Raw genomic sequence first — 19,943 nt, forward strand, 5'->3', positions numbered from 1 at the left:
ATGTGTGTCCTGCTCTCCCTGCTCCTGCTCGCCTCGGTCTTCTCACTAGGTAAGTTGCCTCTCACAGTGCCTAGCCTCTGGGGACCCAGCACAGCAGCCAGTCTGTGCCTAGGTCAGATGTGTCTGAGCACATCCCACCCCTGGGGCACTGAGAGGGCCTTGCTAGGGGTATACTGTAAGAGCAAGATCAGACTTGGGGCCTGTCTGGAGTACTCTTTCTTGGGCAGGTGATAAGGCTCTGAAGCACTTGCAGACCTATATCACCCTCTCCTCTGTCCTCCTACCCACCTGCAGGCCAGGCCACATGGGGTGTCTCCAGTCCCAACGATGTGCAGGGCTTGAAGGGGTCTTGCCTGCTCATTCCCTGCATCTTCAGCTTCCCTGCCAGTGTAGAGGTTCCTGATGGCATCACGGCCATCTGGTACTATGACTACTCAGGCAAGCGGCAGGTGGTGAGCCACTCGGGGGACCCCACACTGGTGGCAGAACGCTTCAGGGGCCGAGCAGAGCTGATGGGGAACATGGACCACAAGGTGTGCGACCTGATGCTCAAAGACCTGGAGCTTGAGGACTCCGGCACCTACAACTTCCGCTTCGAGATCAGTGAAGGCAACCGCTGGTCAGATATCAAAGGCACCAAGGTCACTGTGACAAGTGAGGAGGCTGAAGACTGGCCAGTGTCAGGGACTCCCAGGCTACTGATGCCACCTTGTCCTTTGGCCTGGACCTTACCCAGGTCTTCAGCCTCAGCTCTTCCTCTGGTCTTGACCTAACACCGTTTTCCTCTGTGACACTGCGGAGTGATCAACTAAAAATTTTCCTTTCCTTGAGGTCCCCCTGACAAGGGCTCACCCTTTGGTTGGAGTTTTGGGGGAAGAGGTTAAAGGTGAGATGAAGGCTGGCCCTGAGAATTCCTGTCTTTGTTTCCAGAGGACCCCAGCTCCCCCACTATTACTGCCCCAAAGGAGCTGCATGAGGGCATGGAGGCAAACTTCAACTGCTCTACACCCTACGTGTGCCTACAGGAGAAGACCAGCCTGAAGTGGGAAGGCCATAACCCTAATCATTCTGTCATCTTCAATCACCAAAGCCTCGAGCCCACTGGCGTCAGTTACCAGGAGACCCTACATACAGTCTTATCCTGGCAGGACCATGGCCGGACCCTGCGCTGTCAATTCTCACTGGCCATGCTCAGCAGTCAGAAGGAGGTTTTCCTCCAAGTGAAGCGTGAGTATATCACACCTTTGTCACTGAACAGCATTTCTGTGGCTCCCTCACAAAAGAAAAAAAAATCCAGCTTGTCTAGTCCCTAGGAACAGACCCTTTGTTCCTATGGCATTTAGGTGCATTCAGGCCTTCAGGCAGGGCCAATAGAGAAAGACCACTGAGCCTTAACAGCCCATGCGTATATTCCCAGTATCAGGGAGACAGAGACACATGGATCTCTGGGGCTTGCTGGCCAGACAGCTTAACCTACTTGGTGAGTTCCAGGTCAATGAAAGACTCTGCCTGAAGAAACAAGGTGGACAGCACCTGAGGAACAGCAGCCAAGGTTGACTACCTCTGGCTTCCATATGTGTACACTCCATATATGTGACCACACACACACACACACACACCTACACACACACACACACACACACACACACACACACACACACACCTACACACACACACACACACACACACACACACACACACACACACATCGCATTCTCATGCATGCATGACAGGGTGGGGATTCTTAGTATTCTTAGTCCCTTGCTTATAAATTTTTCTGAGAGCTAATATTTGCTGTCTTTGGCCCCCTGCCGTGAAGTGGCTAGTCTCCTTTCCAATAGCTACTGCAAGCCACCAAGGCAAGTAGAGTGCTTATGATCTTATCTATGTAACTTGTCCACACAGAATGTCGACCAGTGTTATAACACACAGGCCGTTGATAGCTACACATAGGCCAGGACCACATTCTCAGAGCCCCATTGGAAAAGCCTCATAGGAATGCATCAGGAAGGAGTAGGGGAAGACAAATGACACTGGGTTTCGGGTCTTCCTTAGAGCAGAGTTTTGAAAGAAGTGTGTCAGACACTCTGCCATCCTCATGTACCATACCTAACATCCCATCATGCTTTGCAGATGCTCCCAAAGGTGTGGAGATCCTCCTCAGCTCCTCAGGAAAGAACATCCTTCCAGGGGACCTAGTCACACTCACCTGCCAAGTGAACAGCAGCTATCCTGCCATCAGTTCTGTGCAGTGGGCCAAGGATGGCGTGAGCCTTGGAACTGATGGATATGTGCTGCAGTTGTCCTCAGTGGCCTGGAATGATTCTGGGGTCTACACCTGTCAAGCAACGAATAATGTGGGCTCTATGGTGTCACCCCCGGTCAGCCTCCACGTTTTCAGTAAGTCCTGGATGAGGCTGGCTCTAACTAGAAAGCTGAGGGGACCTGGCGGTCCTGGTGGGACAGCACCAGAGGCTTGCAGGCCCATGATGATACCTTCTCACAGGGAACAAGTCGGGAGGGCCCTGGGAAATGGCATAAAGTGACTCCAAGAGGTTCCTGCTACATGGGGTGGGGGTGAGGTTCACTATAACGTGTAGAGATTGAAGCTGACTATTACCCAGAACTCAAAGGGTGTGCCTTATGCTGTTCTTGCAGTGGTTGAGGTCAAAATGAGCCCAGCAGGGCCTGTCATGGAAAACGAGACAGTGACACTGCTCTGCAGCATCCCCAAGGAGGCACCCCAGGATCTCCGCTACAGCTGGTACAAGAATCACATTCTTTTGGAAGATGCCCACTCCCCCACTTTGCACCTGCCTGCAGTCACCAGGGCCAATACCGGCTTCTATTTCTGTGAGGTGCAGAACACCCAGGGCCGTGAGCGCTCCGGCCCAGTGAGTGTGGTGGTCAGATGTAAGTGGCCAGTGTGTGGGGCAGCAGACATCACCAGAGTAGGGCCAAAGGATGGGTGGAGTCTCTGCAAGAAAGTTGGGGTCCCTGGGATAGCATCCTCAAGACCCTTGGCCCAGGTGTGGACTATGGGATTGAATACACGCCCAGCTCTGCACCCCTACACAAGGCTGACCTTCCCAGACTCGGTCTCCTCCTGTGTTTACAAGTGTTTTACCTAGACAAGTGTTCGACCTCATGAAAAGTTGTAGGAAACATTCAAAGAATCTTCATATACCTTTAGTCTAGAGTCTCTGCCTGTTGCCATCATGTTGGCAGGTATTGTATCCTGTCTGTGCATGCAAACCTGGGTTGTATTGTTTATTCCACATACATACATAGCATAGGCTAAAACAGGGGATCCAGGAAGGGACCTGTTTGAGAATGACAAGACACCTCTGGTTCCCACACAGACCCGCCCCCTGCTCCAGTCCTGACTACCTTCCTGGAGACACAGGCTGGGCTTGTGGGCATCTTCCATTGCTCAGTGATCAGTGAGCCCCTGGCCACTCTGGTGCTGTCACATGGAGGCCTCACACTGGCCTCCAGCTCTGGAGAAAACGATTTCAACCCTCGATTCAGCATTTCCTCTGCCCCCAACTCCCTGCGTCTTGAGATTCGAGACTTGCAGCCAGAGGACAGTGGGGAGTACACTTGTTCAGCCACCAACACCCTTGGAAATGCAACTTCCAGCCTGGACTTCCGTGCTAGTGGTAATGTGGGCATCGCTGCGCGGGGGGGGGGGGGACACCAGTGGAAGATGCCTCTTTTTCCCAGCAGTCCTAAGGACTCAACTGAGTGAACCAAACTCTCTGGCTATGTCCCATGGAAGACGTGGGTTATATAGTCACTCCAATGATTGATTTCTGAAAGAGAGGGCAAAAAGGGAAAACGTAGTGGATCAAATTATTTCTCTCCTACATCTCTGACTCTATACTTGGAGTCCTTTATAGGTATCCAGTTTTTTATTTCTTAAGTTTTGGGGGCAAAGTATTTGCTAGGCATTAGATGTGGGAGACAGAATAGAGAAATAGGATCTGGTTGTTGGAGCATACACTGTTCTTCCTTCTGAGGCCCTGGGAGGCACAGCTAATCCATTAAGCCAGATTTTTGTTGGTTCTTTTTTTCCCACCATGTCTGCTTATGCAGTGCTAGGGATTAAGCCCTGGCCTCAGGTATGCTAGGTAAAGCACTCTCCGAACTGAGTTACATCCCCAGCCCTCAAACCAGGTGACATAAGCCCTGGCTTGATCTAACCTGGGCTTCAGTTCATTCGAATTGGCATTTAAGGCCACAATACCCAAATAGGCATGTGAAGAAAGTAGCAAACCAGAGGGCTTCCTGCAGCAGGGTGCAGAGGGCCAGAGCCTACCCAAGCCTATTTTCTGTCCCCCCTCCAGTGGCCCGACTCCTTATCAGCCCTTCAGCACAGGTTGTGGAAGGGCAGGCAGTGACTCTGAGCTGCAGGAGTGGCCTGAGCCCAGCATCCGACACTCGCTTCTCCTGGTACCTGAATGGAGCACTACTTCTCGAGGGATCCAGCAGCAGCCTCCAGCTTCCTGTAGCTTCCAGCACTGATGCTGGCTCATACTATTGTATAACAAAGGCTGGCCCCAGCACCAGTGGCCCCTCCCTGCCTGCTGTCCTCACTGTGTTCTGTAAGTTGGCCTGTCTTCTGGCCACTGGCCTCTGTGTGGGATCATGCCATTGGGACCACCAACTACCCCCTTCCACATCACCCCGACCCTGGGGTCCACAACAGAGAGCAGTGATATGCCTTGCCACAATGAACCTATCAATCTAGGATGAAAGTTGGGTGAATTAGGCAGATCTCATTTTTAACTCCCTAACTCCTGCTCTCCAGGCCCAGTCTTGGCTCCTAAGTTGTACCATGGCTCCAATTCCCAGCTTGTCCTGCCCTCAGATATCACACTTCAAAAGATGTGCATGTGCCCCACAGACTGACCAGCTCCTCTGTGTCCCCCAAGGGTGGACATGCTCCATATGAGCCCTAGGGGCTAATGATACAAGGGTCATACTTGAGGGCCTCCTGCAGCGAGTGTGTTCATGAATTTTCTAGGGTCTCAGTGGGATTATGTGGAAGCCTGGTCTGCAAGCTGTCTTTTGGCCACGTGTTTGGAGAAATCTTTAGAACAGAACCATTTTTTAATCACTTGCCTAGCGTGTACAAGACCCTGTGTTCATCGCTAGAACCACTTAGTGACTCCTCTTGCTGCTGTACAAAAACAACCCGAGGAAGGGAGGGTTTGCTTTGGCTCTCGACTTGGGAGTGCAGTCCATCAAGGCTGTAGGAGGAGGGCAGCTGTTCTGCAGTTGGGAGTCAGGAAGCAGAGAGAGACGAAAATGATGCTCAGCTCATTTTCTCCTTTTCGTTCAGGCTGGGATGCTGGCTCATGGCATGATACCACCCACCTTTAGTGTGGGTCATACCACCTCAATTAATTCTCCCCAGGAACCCCACAGGCATGCCCATAGGTTCATCTTCTAGATGATTCTAGAGCCTTCAAGTTGACAGCATTAACCATCAAAGCTGCAACAACAACAATAAAGCCAGACAGGCCATTTTAAGTACGATCTAATACATCGGGGTCTGGGTTGAGGAACAAATGAGGGTGGAACAAGCTTTGAGGCATCACCTAGTGACAGTCTTGGGGCTGCTCTGAGGATACTCTGCTTTGGCAGTAGATAGGACATGCAAGGTGGCTGATAATACAACACCTTGATCCTGCTGGAAAATGCACCCCTTCTATTCAGCAGCAGGGCACAGTTTAGGATGAGGGCACAGATGAATGCCAATGACGCCTGACTGTGCCCACCTTACACAGCTGTTTGTGATTGCTCAGTGTGTTTTGTGGAGCCTAGCCGGGCTGAAGTGGCCCTGGGGCTCTAGCAGGAGCCATGAAACGAGTGTCTAATGCTTTTCCTCTCCATAGATCCCCCAAGAAAGCCCACATTCACTGCCAGGCTGGATTTGGACACCTCTGGTATTGGGGCTGGGCGGCGTGGCCTCCTCCTGTGCCAGGTAGACAGCGATCCCCCAGCCCAGCTACGGCTTCTCCACAAGGGCCATGTTGTGGCCACTTCTCTGCCATCAAAGGGTGGGTGCTGCTCCCCGCGCACAAAGGTCAGAAGAGCCTCCAACTCACTGCGTGTGGAGATCCAGAACCCGGTGTTAGAGGACGAGGGCATGTACCAGTGTGAGGCTAGCAATACATTGGGCAACTCCTCTGCCTCAGCCACCTTCAATGCTAAGGGTAAGGAGGAGAGAAGGGCTGAGGGAGCTATAACCTGAGCTCAGAATACCCCTGCATTGAGCAAATTGACCGGGCACAATGGCCTCTGTCCACAAAATGGAAGGAAGCAGAGGGAGCTTCAATGTCCCTCCCTCCACACCAAGGGAAGGGGAGCATGCTGGGACTTCAAGGCTTACCACTGAGAAAGTACAGTGGGGCTCCCTTGCTTTCTATCCCTTTTCCATGCCCCTCTACACCGCCACGTCTTACTGACTTTTTCTCTCCATTCTCTCTGGCTAAAAGTTGGAAACCTGGGCCAGGGTGGGCTTTAAGTGAGACTAACCACAGAGAGGCCTGTCTCCAGTGAGCCCATGTTGCCTATCGTCCAGCTACTGTCCTGGTCATCACACCGTCAGACACACTGCGCGAGGGCACAGAGGCCAACCTAACCTGCAACGTGAGCCAGGAAGTTGCTGTCAGCCCTGCCAACTTCTCCTGGTTCCGGAACGGAGTGCTGTGGACTGAGGGACCACTGGAGACTATAAGGCTGCAGCCCGTGGCCAGGACTGATGCTGCCATCTATGCCTGCCGCCTCCTCACTGAGGATGGAGCTCAGCTCTCGGCTCCTGTGGTCCTAAGTGTTCTGTGTGGGTGATGGCTAAGGGCATCACAGCTTGGGGGGCAGAGGGGTTGTGGTGTGTGTGTTAGTGGGCCAGGAGGATGGAGGGGCCTGAAGGGTGGATGAGCCTAGAGGGCAGAGGGACCTGAGGGATGGAGGGTTAGGGTTGGGGCCTAAGGAGATAAATGCCAACCTGGAATGACCAGATGGGTCTGTGGAGTATATAGAAGAGGAGGGGACACAGTGCAGCAGCTAGAATGTAGTGAGATTGGCTAGAGTGGCCTGAGTAGCCATCCCCACCCCGGTTCATGCAGATGCCCCAGACCCTCCAAAGCTGTCAGCCCTCCTGGATGTGGGTCAGGGCCACATGGCTGTGTTCATCTGCACGGTGGACAGCCGGCCCCTGGCTCATCTGTCTCTATTCCGTGGAGAGCATCTCCTGGCCACCAACTTGGAACCCCAGCGTCCATCCCATGGTAGGATCCAGGCCAAGGCCACAGCCAACTCCCTGCAGCTAGAGGTTCGAGAACTGGGTCTTGAGGACTCAGGAAGCTACCACTGTGAGGCCACAAATGTTCTCGGATCAGCCAACAGTTCACTCTTCTTCCAGGTCAGAGGTAAGTGTCAACCCTCTGACACTAGAGTGGACCCTGAGATCTAGAACTGTTCCAGCTGGACACTGCGCCATGCATGCAGATGCATGCAGTTTGCAGCCTGCACTAACTGCAATGCCCATAAGAAAGCAGAGGCAGCTGAGCAGGTGGCTTGTTTTGGCTGCAACCTGCCCTCCCTCCCTTCCTGTTCTTTTGAGACAGGGAATCTCTGATCTTACTATGTATCTGTGCCAGCTTCAGGCTCCTGCCTCAGCTTCCTTAGGGCTAAGATTACAGATGTGAGCCACCATGCCCAGCTGGCTAGAGAATTTTCTAATATAACTCATTTTGTAGTGTAGTTTTGTTTCATTCAAACATTCTCATATAAAATCCAGCACATGTATGTTATATATGTGTATATACATATTCTTACAAATAATATGTTCATATTATTTATTCATATATGTATATGCATATACTCATGTGTCATATTCATATATTACATATGTACACATATATCCATATATAGTCTCTATAGACAGTCTCCTAGAACAGGCATCAGTGGTGGCACACACCTGTAAGTCAGGCATTTCAGTAAGCAGAGGCAAAGAGACAGCAAGTTCAAAGTCAGCCTGGGGTACATACATCTCAACAAAACAATACAAAAAGTCTTTATAGGCAAATGCACCAGAAAAGAAGACAGGTAGTATCCATAAGGCCAGGGCCAAAGAGACACACACATACTTCTCTCAGAATGCGAAGCAGTAACAATTTGGGACACTTACTTTGGTTCTGTCTGTCTTTCCTCATTTATCACACCCATTTCTTAGGCAGATAGACTGAGGACTGTGGGAGCGCCTTGAAGGAACATGAATAGCAGCCCTGTTGACCGTGGGCTAGTTTAGTTCTGGTCTTAGCTTCTGTCACTGCTCTAGTTGTCCCTCCTCCTCACTGCCTGACCCCTGATTCCTCTGTGCCCACTCCCCACTATCTGGGCTGTCATGACCTCCATCCTGGGTGAAGGACTTGGCCAAAGAAGGGTGGAAACAATAGCTGCTGTCAACCTTTCCTTCAAACCCTAGGCTACTCAAGCTGAGCTCAGGTTCTATTCGGTTTAGTGGCCCTCAGCATGAGCCAGTCCTCCACTGGCAGTGTTTTTGTGATCAAGCATCCTTTCTTAGGGCTAGCACATGGAGGTGCTGTGCACGCACTGGTTGTAGAGTGTATAAGCTCCATTCTGCTGAGGCTCACTTGCCACAGGTGAGAACCATTGACAGAACAAAACACAGATTTCAAGTGTTGCATACTGTTGGACCCAGCCCTCAGGAGGCTGAAGCAAGAGATCATCATAAATTCAAGGCCAGCCTGGGCTATGTCATGAATTCTAAGTCAACCTGGTGCTTCAGAGTAAGCAGACTCTGTCTCAAAAAACCCAAACCAAAAGACCAACCAACTCATACCAAACCAAAATCCAAGCCAGAAACCCATACTCCAGGTGGTAAGAAGAAAGGGCCAGGACAAGGCAGATTCAGGCAAGAAAGGAGGAGGGAAGACTGAGACACGGAACTGAGAGAGCCCTTGGCAGCTATAGACACAGGACTGGGGTTTTTCACTCTTCTGGAGACAAACAGTACCAAGCAAAGGGAGGGATGGTGGCAAGCTCTCATCTACACTGTTTTCTCTTTGCAGGAGCCTGGGTCCGGGTTTCACCATCACCTGAACTCCAGGAGGGCCAGGCTGTGGTTCTGAGCTGCCAGGTGCCCTCGGGAGTTCCCGAGGGGACCACATACCAGTGGTATCAGGATGGCCGGCCCCTCCAGGAGTCAACCTCATCCACACTCCGCATTGCAGCCATAAGTCTGAGGCAAGCTGGTGCCTACCATTGCCAAGCTCAGGCTCCAGACGCAGCTACTGCCAGCCTGGCTGCCCCTGTCAGCCTCCGTGTATCCTGTAAGGCTGTTTCTCACTCATGCTGGGGAGGGGAAGTGTTCCACAACAGAACTTGTATGACGGACACCCTAGTCACATCCTAACTCTCCTCATCTGATGTAGACACCCCACGCCAGGCCACACTCAGTGCGCTGCTAAGCACAAGCCCTGCACGGTTCGGCCTCCTGGTGTGCAATGTACTCAGTGACCCTCCAGCTCAGCTGCGGCTGTTTCACCGGAACCGCCTCGTGGCCTCTACCCTACAAGGCCCAGAGGAACTGGCTAGCAGTAATCCCCGGCTGCACGTGACTGTGAGCTCCAACGAATTGCGCCTGGAGATCCACTCTACAGGGCTGGAGGACGATGGCACCTATACCTGTGAGGCCACCAACACACTGGGCCAGGCCTCTGCTACAGCTGACTTCGATGCTCAGGGTCAGTGTGGAAGAGAAGAGGAGATGCGATTCTAGCCTAGGAGCATAAGCATAAGTCCAACCCTATGCTAATTAGGGCTTGTGATGCATGAGAGGCCTTGTTTAAAAACTGGGTGCCCAGTGCTTAAAGCTAACCAGGAAAGGCATCTCAAGAGACACCACAGCTGTACAGGAAGCACTTTTCACCCATTTGCCCTTAGCCAGGGCCAGGGAGGGACTTGGGACTGTCTGGGCTTTGAAGAACTCTACTCAGGACTTCCAGGTTCAACCTATGAGAACTCCTTTAGCAGAGCTAGCTGGCCCATGTGGAGACAATGGCTTATTTCATGCAGGTCTAAGACCCTCACTTGTGACTTCCTCCTTTCCCCAGCTGTGCGAGTGATAGCATGGCCCAATGCCACTGTACAGGAGGGGCAGCAGGTGAACCTGACCTGCTTGGTATGGACCAACGAGCAGGCCCCACTCAGCTACACATGGTACAAGGGTGGGCAACGACTCCTTGGTGCCCGTTCCATCTCCCTGCCCAATGTCACAGTCATAGACGCTACCTCCTACCGCTGTGGTGTGGGGCTCTCTGGCCAGGCACCTCATCTCTCCAGACCTGTCACCCTGGATGTCCTCTGTGAGTGTGGCTGGGTGTGGGTAGCGGTGGAAAGAGTGACAAAAACTCACAGGGATCAGGGCATGGGAAAACTCCCTAGTGTGCAGCCTAAGAGCTCAACTATCAGCCAGCTGCAGAGCACTGGACAAGGGACCTTAAGAGTTGGGGGAGATGGGGACAGGAGCAGAGGCCCTGACTGGACAGTGGAGAACTCTCCTGCTACCTGCAAACTGGCCTTATCAAGTCTGCTTCTGAACTCTGTGTGCCTCCTGGATCTCTACAGATGCTCCCCGAAGCCTGCGGCTGACCTACCTCCTAGAGACCCAGGGCAGGCAGCTGGTCCTGGTACTATGTACTGTGGATAGTCGCCCGCCTGCCCAGCTAGCTCTCAGTCGTGGCGGCCACATTCTAGCCTCTTCAACAGAAGCCTCTGTCCCCAACACCCTGCGCCTAGAGCTTCGGGACCCAAGGCCTAGTGATGAGGGTCTCTATAGCTGCTCTGCCCACAGTTCATTGGGCAAGGCCAACACATCCCTGGAGCTTCGGCTAGAAGGTGAAACAGGGCCAGACCAATGTTGCAGAGAGGAGAACTGCCTGTAATGTCTAGCTGGGCCGAGCTGACCCTGGATTCCTTGGTTCAGGTGTACGAGTGGTGATGGATCCCTCTGCTGCTGTGCCCGAGGGGAGGCCTGTGACAGTGACCTGCGAGGACCCTGCTGCACTCCCACCCACCCTCTATGCCTGGTTTCACAATGGCCATTGGCTTCAGGAGGGGCCAGCTTCCTCGCTCCAGTTTCTGGTGACTACACGGGCTCATGCTGGCGCCTACTTTTGCCAGGTGCATGACAATCAGGGCACACGCAGCTCCCGACCCGCCACCCTGCAAGTTCTCTGTGAGCAGGGGCTCCTTGCCTGTGGCTTTCCAGGGTGAGGGTGGCAGGGGGTGCTTACAGCACTTGGTTAGGGTGGGCATGGCATTAAGGAGGGTCTAGAAATGGGCACTTGGGGAAAAGAGGGCATTAGTGATAAAGATGGAGATACTATGGCCCTAGAAGCCTGCCTGAAGGACTCTGTCCACTCACTTGATAAGGCATAATTTTTAGGAAGGGGACATTTGTCTAGAAACTTTAGTCTCACCAACACTGGGCAGATGGGCAGTGAGCCATTCATGCCATGGCAGGGCCCCCATCTGTGTTCTGCCCCACCTCTAGATGCCCCTCGGGATGCTGTCCTGTCTTCCTTTCGGGACTCGAGGACCAGGCTCATGCTCGTGATACAGTGCACTGTGGACAGCGAACCACCTGCTGAGCTGGTCCTATCCCACAATGGCAAGGTGCTAGCTGCCAGCCATGAGCTTCACAGCTCTGCATCAGGGATGGGTCACATCCAGGTGGCCCGAAATGCTCTTCGACTGCAGGTGCAAGGCGTGTCTGGAGGCGATGACAACACCTATGTTTGTACAGCCCGAAATGCACTGGGCTCCATCAGTACCACCCAGAAGCTCCCGCAGGAGACTGGTGAGTGGGACAGGGGTCAGGAGGGTGTGAGGGTTTGGGATTCTTGTGTTGTGGGCCTGGATCCCATGTGAGGGCCTGCTGTCCCAAAGGAATGTGGACTACTCCATCCCTGGGGAGCCTAATCTGCTGGAGGAGGCACAGTTCTCATTGAAGGGGTAGACTATCCCAAGGGGATGATCCAGCCCTACCATCCAAGTCAGGAAGGTTATTAATGTCTTATGGAAGGGGTGGGAGGAGACATATCCTGACCTCGCACACCCTTCACTGAGGAAGGAAGGTGGGAGCAAGACAGAAGCCCACCTTTGGGAATCCCAGTCTGAGGGCAAGGTGAAGCCTCACACTTCAGATGCCCTTCTCTGATGCTGGAGGCACAGCCCTGTAAGGGAACCTCAGGACACAGTTGTTAGTCATGCTGTTTTTATGATCAGTCCAACGAGAGACACAGCCCACTGTGGAGGGCCTTGAGCCCAAGATAGATTGAGATCATCCCACAATGTACCGATCTCTGACCATTTATTTTCCTGTTGTGTACCACAGACATACATGTGGCAGCTGAGCCAGGCTTGGATGTGCCAGAGGGCATAGCTCTGAACCTAAGCTGCCATCTCCCTGGTGGCTCCAAGCCCACGGGCAACTCTACTGTCACATGGTTCTGGAATCGCCATCCATTACACACAGATCCTGCGCCCATACTCTCCTTCACCCATGTGACCCGGGCTCAGGCTGGACTGTACCACTGCAGGGCTGAATTCTCCACTGGGGTCACGACCTCTGCTCCTGTCATGCTCCGTGTCCTGTGTGAGTATGACCCCTCCTCTGCCTGGTCTCTCATTGGTCTGCATCAGGTCTTTTCCTCTGCTAGAGTAAGAGCTTCATAAGTAGGGGGTCTTAGAATACCAGCATTCCCACTGGCTGGTTGTATGTGTTTGTGTATCTTTGCTTTCTTTCCCCACCTTTGAAATGGAGGACACATTCTCCCTGTCCTCTTGGGATGAATACAGAAGATAAAGCAACTGAGTGCCTGGTGCACACTGGGCCATCATTAGCCTTGGTTCTCCCACTCCATTCGGGTCCCAAGCTATATCAATTAGTTCCTGCTTGGTAACAAGTTATCCCAAATTCACAATTCCATGAGTTAGAAATTCAGGCAGGGCTCAGATGGGCAGTTCTGGTCTCCTGACTGCAGTTGTCTAGTGGCTCTGCTGAAACCGAACAGTCTAAGATGGCCTCATCTGGTGGCTGCAGATAGGCCATACATGGCTAGCAGGCTAGCCTGAGCTTTCCACATGGTTGTTTCCAGAAGCAGAAGAGAAGCTGCAAACATCTTGATATCCATTTCCAAAGTAAGATGATATATTATTATGATTTATTAAAGTTTGCCTGAGGGTTCAGAAAGCAAAGCTAGCCACAGACAAAGAGGTCAGGCAATGGTGATACACACCTTTAATCCTAGCAGACATACTAGCTGGCCAGAGAACCAGGCAGTGGTAGCACTCACCTTTAATCCCAGGACTCAAGAGACAGGCAGATGGATCTCTGTTAGTTCAAGGCCACACTGAGTTACACAAAATTTATCCAGTCTTATAGAGAAATAGATCACACAATGGTGATCTCAGCACTTGGGATCACATGCCTTTAATCCCAGGATTTAAGAGGTATAAAAGGAAGAGGCAGCAATCTGGGATTGCAGTCTGAGGCTTGGTGGGAGATTTATTGTCCAGACACCCTGAGGACAGAGCAACCCTTTCAGCCTGAGGTAGAAGTAAGATTTGGTGGTCTGGCTGCTTTGCTTTTCTGATCTTCAGCTTGAAGCTTGAACCCCATATCAGTCTCTGGGTTTTTATTTTTCGTGTTACATATTGGCACCCAACATATTACACCAAAGTCCCACAATGCCGCTTTAAAAATGTATATGCATATTCTCTCTCTCTCTCTTTCTCTCTCTCTCTCTCTCTCTCTCTCTCTCTCTCTCTCTCTCTGTGTGTGTGTGTGTGTGTGTGTGTGTGTGTGTGTGTGTGTGTGCTGTGTATATGCATATACCTGTTTGTGCATGTGTACTAGGAGGCCAAAGGCTACAATATTTATTACTCTCCACTCCATCTTTTGAGACAGGGTCTCTCACTGAACCAATTCAGCAAGCTTGGATGTCCACAGAGCTCCAGGGATCCTCCTGTCTCTGCTTCCATAGTGCTAAGATTCTAGCTTTTCACATGAATGCTGGGGATCAAACTCAGATCATCCCCATGCAGCAACCATTTTACTGACTAAGGCACCTCCCCATCCCCCATAATGTCACTTTTGCCTCAGGAGTGAGGGAATGAGCGCCACTATCTCATGGAAGTACAGCAAAGTCACAGCCAATAGAGGGAACTGAAGTTGATTTTTCCAGTCACCACACTCTTCCTCCCCACAGATCCTCCCAAGACGCCCACTCTGACAGTGTTTGTGGAACCTCAGGGTGGCCTCCAGGGCATCCTCGACTGTCGAGTGGACAGTGAGCCCCCGGCCAGCCTCACCCTCCACCTGGGCAGTCAACTAGTAGCCTCCAACCAACCCCAGGGTATTCCCACCCAGCCACACATTCACGTCTCTGCCTCTCTTAATGCCTTGAGACTGGGCGTAGAGGAACTTGGACCCAGCAATCAGGGGGAGTACGTGTGCACTGCCTCCAACGTCCTGGGCTCTGCCTCAGCCTCAGCCTACTTTGGGACCAGAGGTGAGGAGAACGGCTCTACCAGCCACTGGAATCACTCTGCACACAGATTCTCGTGTCCTTCTCAGATCCCTTCTGCCACCAGACAACATGTCTGTCTAGTTCAAATGGATTGCTTGGAGCTCCCTTGCACAGAGATTGGAGATGAAGTGAAAGTTAAAATCAGTTCTATTATAGTCACCTCGGGAGGAGTGGTGGGGGCCTGAAACCCAGAGAGCTCCTTCAACTTCTCCTTCATGTTGCAGCCTTGCACCAGCTACAACTGTTCCAGCGGCTGCTCTGGGTCCTGGGATTTCTGGTGGGCTTCCTGTGCCTGCTGCTGGGCCTAGGAGCCTGGCACACATGGAGGTGGGTCCAGAACTGGGTAGGGGACTGGAATACTTCATTCTGCTCATCTCAGTCTCCCCATTGTCCCCCAAATCTTTTGAGGGAAATTCTCCCCTATAGAATTCACAGCCTTCAAATTTCCTATCATGCCCTCTCCAAAGTTGGGGATCTCTTCCCAAATCACCTGTATGGTTTATCTTGCAGTGCCTTTCCTTTGCTTGTATATACTCTGTTCTGAAGAAAGAGCTGGCCCGGGGGAGGGGGATATCGGGGAGGGACAAACAAGGTGCTCCACACTGTGTGTGTGTGGGGGGGGGGCTGTTCCACTCTGTGCAGTCGGGGAGGCTGTGAAGCTGCAGGGCAGGGACTCTTACTGAGTCTGCTCTTGCCCCTGCAGAAAGAGGCATTCTCATAAGATGAATGTGAACGAGAATTCAGCAGAGATGGCCACTCATAAAGATACTATGCAGGTATCCATTTGACATATATGGGCGCGTGTAGGTGTAACAGTGTCCATCTGACACCCAGACAGCGTTCCTATTTAAAGGACAGTACTGGGACTAGGGGTGGTTGGGAGAGAAGCACAGGAGCCCAGGTTTCTTTGGGGAATAGCAAGAGCCTTTCTGACTGAGGCGTGGAGTAGCTGTGTTTGCTGGGTGCATGACTTGGTAGCTTTATCAAGACATAATTTTCTGATCCCTTCCCCTCTGGTTTGAAGTCTTTCTTCCTCAAGTCTGAGCCTGCCTGTCACCTAGGCAGGAAAGAGAGGTCACTTTCCCTCCACTAGTGTACTCCTCTTCTGCAGATGACCTCTTCCTAGGACCACACGTCAGTGTGGGACCTTCTGTGACCCAGGTTTTCTTTATGGGAAGCTCCTAGCACTGGATGCAGCCACACCTCTGCACTGACGGAAGCCTTACCTGCCCTCAGGAGGAGGTGGTTGCCACTATCTGACAACTCAGGTGTTGTGAACAATGCCCTGCCTACCTCTGTACAGGCAGCACAGTAGCAACCGACTTTCTGTGACCTGCCTTCCAAGCCTCTTGCTCCTAAGAAAAACTGATGGAGACAGGTGAAGTGGAAGTCAGCCTGCTGCCTCCAGGGCTCTGGGACTGAGCCAGCCATGTTGGCCACGTTTCTCTGTGAAGCTTTCTTCTGTGTCCTTTTGCCTCTTTCTCTTCAAAGGCCACCGTGGACTTTTTTGATTGGCTAGAACAGCATCTGGGCCCTCATGGACTTGCTACAATACTCTGTACCAGACAGAATAAAAGTCAGGCTGTTTTAACAGAGACCGAATACAGTGACTTCAGTGTGACAGAGTTTTATTTTTCTCTCCTATACTGGCTTTGCTATGGTGGAATAAGATATTGGGGCTCAGAATCCTTCTCTCTTGCTCTTCTCCATCCCCCAAATGTTGCCTTTGATTATGAAGCTTGGGTGATTGCAGTGAGCATGGTCCTACAGTGAGAAGGGAGAGTGGAGTGAAGGGCATGCCTGTTCCCATGGTCCACAGAGATGGGAAGCACAGCTGTCAATTCTACTCACTTCTCATCAGCTAGAATCTGGTCACACAGACACACTGTGCTGCAAGGGAGACTGGGAAATGTACTTTTTATTCTGAGTCTTGACTACATTTGGAACCTGTATTTCTCAAAGACCCCAACTGTGGACTCAGCCCTAGGACTTTTGATATTGGAGAGAGTCCCATTGTCAAGCTAGGCTCTGATTCAATCCCTGGACATTCTGGTTCTGAGTTTCCTGGAAGGATCAATCCCTCTGATATGATAAAACTGAGGAAACTAAGGTTTGGTGGTCCCAAGGTGTCTTAGTTACTGTTCTTTGGCTGTAAAGGGATACGATGAACAAGATAACTCTATTTAGCTGGGGGCTTGCATATACTTTTAGAGGGTTAGTCCTTGATCACATGGTGGGAAGCAGACAGGTGTGGCATTGGAGCATTAGCTGAGAACATTATACCCCAGGCAGCAGGGAGAAAAAGAGATAGAGAGACAGAGAGACAGACAAAGAGAGAAAGAGACAGAGGAGAGAGAAACAGAGAGGAGGGAGAGAGAGAGAGAGAGAGAGAGAGAGAGAGAGAGAGAGAGAGAGAGAGAAGGCCTGGCGTGGACTTTTGAAATATCAGAGCCCACCCCTAGAGACACACCTACTCCAACAAGGCCACACCTCCTAATCCTTCCCAAACAGTTCATCAACCAGGGACAAAGTATTCAAGCACACAGGCGTATGGGGGCCATTCTCATTCAAACCGCCACACTTAGGAGAGCAATGGCATGCCAGGCAGACATCTTTGTACAGGGTCTGCCCTTGGAAGAAGTAACTCATCCCACTCCCTCCCACTCCTACAGTTAGCTGTAAACTGGCTCAAGAATGAGGAGCAGACTGGGGTGTTACCTGTTCAAGTATGAACAAGCATCCTTATTCCTGCTCTGGGTACATCTCTCTCCATGGAAAAGGGAACAGCTGTGCATTTCTTGAACACCCATGCTCCAGTGTCTGTTAAAACACATGAGTATCACCAAGAAGGGATGAAGTGCTCCTGGGAGGTCAGGGATGGAGGGGAAGCTGGCTTACCGTGGGTTGGGAACTCCTGCTGTAGCCTGGTAGTATGTGGTGGAAGGATCAAAGGGTCTGGAGCTGAGAAACTAGGGAGTAGTGGAGTCAGAATTGAGGCTAGAATGTTGGGAATGAACCAGGGAAGGCCCACTTTCTTCCTTCCCTTCTTCCCTTCCTTCCCCGCCCTAGACAAGGGCTCATGTAGCTCAAGCTGACTTCAATTGAATTATGTAGCTGAGAGTAGATGACCTTAAATTTCTGATCCTCTTCAGGTCCCATTTCATTTTTGTGCCTGTATACCATGTTTTCTCCAGGAGCCTGTCTAGCGTATTCTTCCAATAAACTTCCATTCCACGATACAACTGGAGTCAATTTTCTTCTTGCAACCAGAATGTCTAGGCTAGAATTCAGGGAATTTATTAAATTCTGTGGGCACGTGGCCAGGGAGTGTAAATCACAGGATGCTTGCCTCATACTGTCTGCGGATGTCATCTGTGTCCCTTCCTGTTCCTCACAGCTCCTATGATGGGCTGCTCACTCCTAAGAACCAGCACACGTTTGGCATATGGCAGGTGACACTTGTTTCTTGTATATTTTTGTTGAGTAGCAGGGTAGAAAACCAGCTTTAATCCAGAAGCAGGACAAGGAGAGAACAAACTTAGAGCAGCAAGATGCTCCAGGCTGTCAGGGATGGCCATGGGCAGGTGGGTGCAGTGGGTTTGGGAACATGTGACTTGGGAGTCTTCATCAGCTCACATGTCCTTCCAAGGGGGTGTGCTGAAGAATTCGCAGAGAAGCTCTTTGGGTCAATCCTGGTGGTCTGAAGCCTTAGACTTCCGAAATTAACCTGTAATTCAAACAGAGCATGCCCACACGGTAAGTGTGTTACCTCAATAATGTTTCCAAAGGGAAACACATCCAAATAATCCACATCAGATCAAGAAACAGAAACACCAGCACCCCAGAATAACCCCTCGACCCCACCAAGTGTAGCTACTAGCTCAACTTCTAACACCATAGATGTGATTTTTCCTGTCTTTGAGCTTTATAAAAATGGCATCATACTTTAAACATGACAACCTTGTGAAATGAATTGTCAATGTCCATTAAGGGTAAAATGTTCTTCCCTTGACCCTGACATTCTATTCTTGGGCATTTACTCAGGAAAAGCAAGGGCTTATATCACCCTGACATGTGTACTAGAATTTCATAATGACATCATTCGTCATAGCCAGAAACTGAACTAATAAATACACAACAGCAGTGGGAAGGCTCAGTAGATTGCACCATGTCCACAGGGATATGAGAAGCTGTGCCTGAGGATGACCATATGAGTACGGTTCTCAAGTGTTCAGTGGGAGGCTGGCAGCTGGGGCCACAGCTGTGGTGCTAGTTACTTTTCTCATGGCTGGATCAGTGAGAAAAGCAACTTAAGGGAGGAAAGATTTACTTTTCTGGCTCACAGTTGGGGGGGGCACAGTCTCACCTTGGTGGAGAAGGCAGCAGCAAAAGTGGGGTGGGGCAGGAGCAGGAGGCAGCTGGTCACATGTCAGTAAGGAAGCAGAGAGAGACCAGTGACGGTGCCATTGGCTTCCTACCCTTTCTCTTTGCACCCAGCCCACCAGGTACTGCTGCCCACATTTGGGGTGGGTCTTCCCGTCTCACTTAAAACTCTCTGGAAACACTCTTGATCCCTTCAGCCCATCACTCTATTGACTTCTATCCCATTGCTTAACTCTGCCTGTCCTTGGTCTTCACTGTGAACTTGGTTGGGTTTAGCATCACCTAGGAGACACACCTCGGGTGTGAGGCAGGTTGAGTGAGTGTGTTCACTTGTGAAAATTTGATGAACTATTCACTTTCAGAATATATATCTTGGCAAGAAAGTTTATTTGAAAAATCTGCCACTTTACCTGGATGTTGTGTTGTGAACCGGTAGACCCAGCCGCTCCAGGCTGAGGTGGGAGGATCCCTTGAGCCCAGGAGACTGCGATGAGTGTGGGCAACACAGCAAAACCTCATCTCTTAAAAACACAACGAATCGGGTGTGGAGGTGCACGCCTGTAATCCCAGCATACAGGAGGCAGAGGCAGGCCAGCCTGGTCTACATAATGAGACCTGTCTCAAAATGACAAGAAAATAAGAAATAAGAAATAGAAAGGAGGGCTGGAGAGATGGCTCACAGGTTAAGAGCACTGGCTGCTCTTCCAGAGGTCCTGAGTTCAATTCCCAGCAACCACATGGTGGCTCACAACCATCTGTAATGAGATCTGGTGCCCTCTTCTGGTGTGCAGATATACGTGAAAGCAGAATGTTGTATATATAATAAATAAATAAAATCTTTAAATAAAAGAAAAGAAATAGAAAGGAAATGAAAGAGGGAAAAATCCCTCCCTTTATGTTGGATACCCAGAACCCTGAGTTACTTATCTA

The 19,943-nt window shown here is 51.1% G+C and overlaps 1 protein-coding gene and 1 long non-coding RNA gene across 8 annotated transcripts in view; one reads left to right on the plus strand and one right to left on the minus strand.

Annotated features, from left to right (window-relative positions):
• On the plus strand, positions 1 to 15,890 carry Siglec1 (sialic acid binding Ig like lectin 1). Its single transcript, XM_035446854.1, has 21 exons — positions 1 to 49; positions 295 to 654; positions 931 to 1,227; positions 2,134 to 2,400; positions 2,659 to 2,913; positions 3,363 to 3,662; positions 4,350 to 4,607; positions 5,904 to 6,224; positions 6,593 to 6,850; positions 7,137 to 7,439; positions 9,105 to 9,365; positions 9,468 to 9,779; positions 10,149 to 10,400; positions 10,663 to 10,932; positions 11,021 to 11,272; positions 11,591 to 11,896; positions 12,434 to 12,694; positions 14,310 to 14,612; positions 14,855 to 14,957; positions 15,334 to 15,406; positions 15,867 to 15,890. The coding sequence occupies exons 1-21, from the start codon at positions 1 to 3 to the stop codon at positions 15,888 to 15,890; spliced, it is 5,085 nt and encodes a 1,694-aa protein (XP_035302745.1).
• Positions 15,215 to 19,943, minus strand: part of LOC107979981 — a 13,758-nt gene continuing 9,029 nt past the window's right edge. For 2 of the 7 annotated variants that reach the window (XR_004770594.1, XR_004770592.1), the window contains 2 exons: positions 19,424 to 19,628; positions 15,216 to 18,357 (listed from right to left, as the gene is read on the minus strand). This is a non-coding gene — a long non-coding RNA (uncharacterized LOC107979981). Of the gene's footprint in view, positions 18,358 to 19,423; positions 19,629 to 19,943 lie in introns of all 7 variants that reach the window. The other 5 variants (XR_004770598.1, XR_004770597.1, XR_004770596.1 and 2 more) reach the window with 5 other exon arrangements.

This window comes from Cricetulus griseus, chromosome 6, assembly GCF_003668045.3.
Source record: "Cricetulus griseus strain 17A/GY chromosome 6, alternate assembly CriGri-PICRH-1.0, whole genome shotgun sequence".
Lineage (NCBI taxonomy): Eukaryota > Metazoa > Chordata > Mammalia > Rodentia > Cricetidae > Cricetulus > Cricetulus griseus.

What these genes read in the sequence shown, in the direction of transcription:
- Siglec1 (XM_035446854.1), top strand. Translation starts at nt 1, where the DNA reads ATGTGTGTCCTGCTCTCCCTGCTCCTGCTCGCCTCGGTCTTCTCACTA. An exon ending in CGCCTCGGTCTTCTCACTAG is followed by an intron (nt 50 to 294) that starts GTAAGTTGCCTC and finishes ACCCACCTGCAG; the next exon opens with GCCAGGCCACATGGGGTGTC. An exon ending in ACTCTTCTTCCAGGTCAGAG is followed by an intron (nt 7,440 to 9,104) that starts GTAAGTGTCAAC and finishes TTCTCTTTGCAG; the next exon opens with GAGCCTGGGTCCGGGTTTCA.